The following is a 7500-nucleotide window of genomic DNA, read 5'->3' as shown; positions in this document are numbered from 1 at the left end:
ATATATATATATATATATATATATATATATATATATATATATATATATATATATATATATATATATATACATATATATATATATATATATATATATACATATATATATATATATATATATATATATATATATATATATATATATATATATATATAATTGTGTGTGTGTGTTTCTCTATATATTTCTATATATAGACAGATAGATAAATAGGTGGATCGATAGATATGTAGAGGACCAGTTTATGAGGGTGAACGAAATGCAAAGGTTTCTGACTCAGCAGCTTCCAGTTCTTGCCAGCCGACTTAACTGGTCTGAAATCGCTCCTCACTACTGTCCGCTACTGAATTATGCGACACTAATGAGCCACAGAGGATATAAATAAAACGTGTTGGAAACCACCGCACAACCAGGAGGGACGAGCTTAGTCTGCCACTGCAACCTGCTAAAAATACGCTGAGCCACGACCACTACCTTTGGAACCTTTGGTGTGTGACAGCGGCTTGTTAAGGTAAGTTCCCGCACCACTCGTCGCCCTCACAGTGTCCAAGTGTAATAGTGTCCATCTCTGCGTCTCTTCGTGGCACTCCCCGAGGCGAGTTGTTTGTTTTTTGACTAGGCGAACACTTGCAACACTATAGGATGTGATCGGCATAACGGTATCTTTCTGTACAGGGAGGAATTCAACCGGCCCAGCACACAAGATAATAATGTGACAGTTGCTAAGGAGTTTTCAAAGTGGTGTGTGTGTGTGTGTGTGTGTGTGTGTGTGTGTGTGTGTGTGTGTGTGTGTGTGTGTGTGTGTGTGTGCGCGCGCGCGCGCGTTCTCTACGGATGCAGGAAGTTCCCACTTTATGCAAGGTGATTTATAACAAACGATTTTATAAACTGTGATGTCTAGTCCACGTTCAATGGCTATGGTGCAGTGGTTCTGAACAACACGAAAATTACTTATAGCACCATTTTTACCATACTCTCAGACTGCTAAAGCAATAAAAACAATGAAACTTGTATATGACTGTGTGTGTGTGTGTGTGTGTGTGTGTGTGTGTGTGTGTGTGTGTTGCAACTATGATGAATACAAAATGGAGACGATTATGATTATGGTTATTGAACATTTGAAACAAAAAAATATCGGATGGCGCCACTATAAACACTTACCTGCGCCATGACGGGCTGGGGCCGACTACCATCCAGGCCCCTCAAGAGAGTCTACCGGCACTATAGACGTTCACGTAAAAAAAAAAATAATAATAATAATAAAAAAAAATAACGACAGACCGACCTGGGAGATAAATGACTGATATGCAATACGAGAGAGAGAGAGAGAGAGAGAGAGAGAGAGAGAGAGAGAGAGAGAGAGAGAGAGAGAGAGAACTGTGAATGAATAAAACTAAAACATTTTTCTATATAGTTGATGTTGCAGCTTCATGGTAACTGACGTTTTTCTCCTCATTTTCTTCATGCAACGGTGACTTTCTATCCCGTATCATCTCTTCAGACTGAAAGGCTCCTCTCACAGCGACAAGTGTTGCCTCTCATATCCACTGATAGTTGGAATAACCAGGCGGCTCCTCCTTGACCCCTGAAAGCAATGCAACTGTACCTTTGCTCCACATCAATTCCCTCGCCGTGACATTTCATTTCCCAGGACGATTATTTTTTTCTTCAACAATTATCTTCAGGTACGACCTTGTTGGCTCTAAAAGGCATCCTCCCACTCTTCGCCAACATTTTTTTATTAGGTTCTGTGGATGAATGTGCTCTCTTACGATTTAATTTCCCTCCTCATTAAGTTTGGGTGTACGCAGGGATGAAGACAGTCACAACAGCGGTGGTGGTGGTGACCATGGTGGTGGCGGCGGCGGGCGGTGCAGCAGCCAAGGAAGTCCCACTCGTTGACACAGAAGAAGGTCGCGTTGCTGGCGTCCTGGAGAAAACGTTGAAGGGGCGGGAATTTTTCTCCTTCTACGGCATCCCCTTTGCCCAGCCGCCCTTGGAAAAGTTGAGATTCAAGGTACCCGAAACGTGTCACAATATTATTTACTTAAGTATCTTCTAGTTAAAACAAACTTCTTGTGTCACTTGAATATTCTTTTCTAACACATATCTACTAGCACCCGCATGTTGAGTCCAAGTAAAGACCAACAACAAGGCTGACGACAAACTGTGATGTTATTGGTACTCCAGTTTGTGGAGCTTCGTATAATTTGTTGCTATGAGTGTAACTGCCATCTTTTTAAAAGGTAGATGGAGTAAAATACGTAAAATACCAAATGATTCAAGCGACTTGATTCTCATGAGCGCAGTCCACGTCATTCAAGTTACGTAGGATTACATTATGATTGTCATGAATTTATGACCTTAGATAATTTTGCACTTTATTGAAGCTTTTCTCGTCCTTTTAGGCTCGCTGCGGCACCCAGACCACAGTGTGGGGCTGCTTCATATCACACTTGCGGGGCAAATAATTTCCAGTTTGTTTATGATTCACGCGAAAGCAGCAATTTTACAGTATCACCATGACGACGGTAGCGAACTGCTGCGTCGTAAGAATGCCTGCAATTTGTAAATCAGTACCTCCTCAAGGAGACAACGTTATTTGAACATAAATATCAATGAATGTGACCATTTAATCTTTCTAGCGGCGCCATATGACCACTGAAGTTGCGAAGCCATGAACTTGACAGGTGACGCGAAAAGCTAGTGGACTGTGTTGTTTTCTTTGTCCAGGACCCCGAAGCCCCGTCATCGTGGGAGGGCACACGCGACGCCTCGATCCCTGCCGAGCCCTGCCCCCAAGTCAGCTATGTAAGCGAAACAGAGGGAGGAAAGGAGATTTTTGGGAGTGAGGACTGCCTCTACCTCAATGTGTTTTCTAATCAGGTTAGTCGACGACACGTTTTCTAGACGAACTCTTATAAAGAAGTCAGAAGCATATGTCTTCCTCCTTTTAGAGTGTACTGATTCAAGTATTCACAAACTTTCAAGATTTCATTTCTCACACAGGTGAAAGAAGAAGGCGAATTGCCGGTAATGGTATTTATCCATGGAGGTGGATTTGTTTCTGGCACCAGCGGTGAATCTGAACCCTACGTCCTCCTGGATCACGACGTGGTGCTTGTGGTGGTGCAGTACCGTCTTTCCATCTTTGGTAAGTCACCAGCGCCACGCTGACGCCCGCGTGAAATAGCCGTTGCGTCGCTTTGCCCGCTTTGCCTCTCACGGAATGGTCTCCCGTGGACAGGTTTCTTGTCGACGGAGGACTCTGTGATGCCGGGGAACCTGGGCCTCAAGGACCAGACGATGGCGCTGCAGTGGGTTCAGAGGAACATCCACCGCTTCGGCGGAGACAAGACAAGGGTCACCATATTCGGGGAAAGCGCCGGCGGTGCCTCCGTCCATTACCAGATGCTGACGCCGAAATCTGAAGGTGGGACATGCTTTTCTCTTGTATATGTATTTTCTTTGACTGATTCTCTTATTTGGGCTTGAGTGAAAGTAATACTGTTATGTGAAGGTCTCTTTTCCCGAGCCATTCTGCACTCTGCATCGGCTCTGTGTCCTTGGGCGCTTAACGCAAAACCACGAGAAGCGGCGCTGCAGGTGGCTGATTCTCTTGGCTGCCCCACTGACCGAGGTAGCGAGGCCCTCCTCGACTGTCTTCAAGGGCTGGAGGCATATGCCTTCGTTCCACTTCAGATAAACCTCCGGGTAAGTATGACTCTTCCTTTTATACTTTCGATGTTTTCGCGCTTCAGATAAATCTTATCTACAAAAGTAGTCATACATTGTTAAAAATAAATCACTTAATTTGTCATATGGCATTGTTTATCTTACAGGAGTGGGACATGCTTCCCTTCACCTTCACCCCGTGGGTAGACGGCGAGTACCTGCCGGAGCACCCCGCCCAGCTAGTCCTTGAGGGCCGCCACGCCCAAGTGGACATCATGGCAGGCAGCACCAGGGACGAGGGGGCTTTTTTCACCTTACGTAAGTGTTTTTTCATACATGCATGCCAGTAGCGCCGATAGACTATCTTGAAGGAGCCTGGTTAGTCTCCCGGGCATGTATTTATTGATAGTACCTGACATGTTATATCTTGCTTGGCCCTTGCTGCCTTTCCTGTGCCCCACTCGACATGTTGCTAAAATAAGGGCTGATCGGTGATTACCTGGACAGCCAAAGGGTTGACATCTTCCTCTCGGTGATGGCTAATAATTATGATTGTCAACTGGCAGCTGGAACCCTCAGATCACTGCGTCCGTGCGTTGACGTATTCACCGCGATTATTGTAACTGATGACTATCACTAGTGGTAAAAGAACCGGGTAAGACACGTTGCAGTGGACCTAGATCGATTCAAATTCAAAATGACAGAAGCAAGAATTAGTTTACTAATAGTGTTGTATTGTGAGATAGGATTGGCAGTAGTGTGGTGAGCTCCAATACTCATCCAAGAAATCATAAGGTAAATTCATTGATGGGAAGGATAAGGGGTGATAAGTTTGGGGGAGCTGTCCTCTATAGGCCTGCTGTCATCTTGCACGCTCTTTATTTTATCTTAGGTGAAAATCAAAGAAAGTATTCCATCAGTATGTATCATAATAACTCTTTTCTAACTACTTCTACAGCTGCTTTACAGACAAGCACTCTCTTTGAGGAACTTCAGAATAACTTCAGCGTGGCTGGCCCAGCGTCTCTCACCTTAAGTGGCCAGTGCGAAGACCCGGTGGCCGTGGCCCGCCAGGTGTACCTCCACTACTCCGGCACCACCCACGTCACCGAGGCACACGCCGAGAGCCTTAATAAGGTAAGTGTGACACACACACACACACACACACACACACACACACACACACACACACACACACACACACACACACACACACACACACACACACACACACACACACACACACACACACACACACACACACACACACACACACACACACACACACACACACACACACACACACACACACACACACACACACACACACACACACACACACACACACACACACACACACACACACACACACACACACACACACACACACACACACACACACACACACACACACACACACACACACACACACACACACACACACACACACACACACACACACACACACACACACACACACACACACACACACACACACACACACACACACACACACACACACACACACACACACACACACACACACACACACACACACACACACACACACACACACACACACACACACACACACACACACACACACACACACACACACACACACACACACACACACACACTCTCTCTCTCTCTATGCTGTCACCTAGTGTTTGACCATCACAAGACACCATTCAAAGCGAATATTCAATCATTCGTCCATTCACACATGAATACTAAACGACGAATTAAATCGACTCACTGTAATCAGCATCAACGTATTTTAAGTAGTCTGCGTGTCAATACTAAAAATCTTTTTTACTCTTTATTACCAGATGATGATGACCACCATTTCAGGTGGTGTGGATCCTGACACCGCCTTTCACTCACCTCCACCTCCAATCTCAGCAAAAACCTTCCGCTACGAGCTGCAACACTACGGGCAGTACTCTTTCAGCAACCTGCAATGCCCCTCCTGCGACCGAGAGTGTAAGTCTGATTTTTGTAGGCCTGACTAAGGACGTCATTCCATTAGCAGTTACATTTATTCAGCTAAGAATAACTCACTCTTTGTCTACAAAGATTTGAATATCAGCATTGTGATGTTATGATTTGTAATATAAGATCGCACTGATTTAAGTTTGTTTCATATTTAGTTAACCAACAATATACGTATGTGAAGGTCTCTTTACGGTACCTGATTTGCCTTCGTCCTAATACCATTGATATATTCCCTGGCAGGGGTGAACCATGGGGACGACCTTTTCTACTTGTTCACCCCCGGCCCGCTCCTTGGGCTGCCCTCCGAGCCACCACAAAGCCTGCAGCGCCCTGACGACCTCGCCGTCAGTGACATCATGACGACGCTCTGGACCAACTTTGCCACCACAGGGTAAATGGGAGGGGATTGTCTCCTGAGGCTTTTGTCTGAAAAGGAACTCAAGATTACAACAATAAGTCCTGCGCTAAATCAGAAATCATCACTTAACTTATCACTTAAATATTGTATCTGTGGAGAAAAGTTTTTCAACCAATACTCTTTTTAGCATCGTAGTAATGACTCAGACCCAGTCCTTTGATTATATTGCAACGAATTATTTCCGTTATATTCTGTCACCTAAACAAATTCACTTCACTCCACCGTCTATATGGCCATTAGCACTCACATTTTCTTTTCTTATCTTTAGCAACCCGACCCCCGACGACTCTCTGGGCTTCAAGTGGGAACCCAGTACAGCGGACAACCTCCACTACCTCTCCCTCACGCCCTCACCCTCCATGCAGCCCGACAACAGGAAAGAGGTGGGAATATTGTACTTTTTGCCATAATTTCAAAAGACGATTTGAACAATATCTTTCTGCTTCCACCCCTTTCAGCCTGGAGTATTTTTCAGCTTGTCAGAATTCATCCATTTTAGTTTTCTTCTTAGCTCTATTGCTATATTTTGTACGAAACATTCGATTTTCTAGAATCCTAATGGAGTTTGACTTCGCACAGGTACGCAAGTTTCACAACTCACTTCCCACCACAAAGAATCTAATTCTCCACCCCCACCTGGTGAGAAGCGGAGTGAGCAGACAGAAGCCCACCGGATGTCATTCAAAGATAGAGCTGTAAAGCAGAAAAGGTTACTTTTTTTTTTTTTAGGTATTGATTGTAGCTTAGCAATCTTCACCTGTGTCAAAACTTTTGAGTATATTATTTTAAACAAATGAGTTTGTCCTCCCTATATGTTTTTGATATCTCAATTTGTTGTGTTGCATCAGTAATTTCCAGCTTTTGTTGTGTAAATAAAATCGTCTGGAAAAATCTTTAAAAATTATAAATGAACTTTATATATAGATATATATATATATAGATATATATATATATATATATATATATATATATATATATATATATATATATTTATATATATATATATTTTTTTTTTTTAATCAGTCGAGTTACATACCGCTCTTTGCACGTTATGCCTCATTTCTTGAAAATCACTCACCTTCAACATCCACTTTCTCCTCTAAGCTTACCCCCCTTCTCATCCAGCCCTTTCCGTTTCTTTCCCAAGTCTTTCTTACTCTTATTATTGTAGCTCCATATGCTCCTCTTTCACACAAAATGAACTTTTAAGAATGAGATGCACGTTTTGTTCCTTCATTTCTATTTTACCACCAAAGCCTCCTCCTCATTTATCTTCTCCGTCCCTTTTGCCGCAACTCGACTCCATCCTAGAGACACTCACCTCCGTCATGCGCTGGGCGCTCACGGATGGAACCTGGAAGTAGTAATGTTCGAAGCGTTAAAACAAACATATGACCCAACATAGCAGCTCA

General features: G+C 43.7%; 1 protein-coding gene across 1 annotated transcript; it reads left to right on the top strand.

The window, feature by feature from the left end:
• Positions 1-1808: 1808 nt before the first annotated feature.
• Positions 1809-6981, top strand: LOC127004135 (esterase E4-like). Its single transcript, XM_050871539.1, has 11 exons — positions 1809-2014; positions 2731-2883; positions 3007-3151; positions 3245-3430; positions 3518-3711; positions 3840-3990; positions 4631-4842; positions 5535-5658; positions 5911-6061; positions 6357-6471; positions 6668-6981. The coding sequence occupies exons 1-11, from the start codon at positions 1811-1813 to the stop codon at positions 6785-6787; spliced, it is 1755 nt and encodes a 584-aa protein (XP_050727496.1). The 5' UTR covers positions 1809-1810; the 3' UTR covers positions 6788-6981.
• The last annotated feature ends 519 nt before the right edge of the window (positions 6982-7500 follow it).

This window comes from Eriocheir sinensis, chromosome 27 (assembly GCF_024679095.1).
Source record: "Eriocheir sinensis breed Jianghai 21 chromosome 27, ASM2467909v1, whole genome shotgun sequence".
NCBI lineage: Eukaryota > Metazoa > Arthropoda > Malacostraca > Decapoda > Varunidae > Eriocheir > Eriocheir sinensis.
The sequence above is the reverse complement of the archived record's forward strand: the minus strand, read 5'-3'. Positions and strand labels throughout refer to the sequence as shown.

Coding starts and splice junctions, on each gene's coding strand:
- LOC127004135 (XM_050871539.1), top strand. CDS start 1,811: ATGAAGACAGTCACAACAGCGGTGGTGGTGGTGACCATGGTGGTGGCG. Junction 5,659..5,910: donor CCCCTCCTGCGACCGAGAGT/GTAAGTCTGATT, acceptor ATTCCCTGGCAG/GGGTGAACCATGGGGACGAC. Junction 6,062..6,356: donor ACCAACTTTGCCACCACAGG/GTAAATGGGAGG, acceptor TCTTATCTTTAG/CAACCCGACCCCCGACGACT.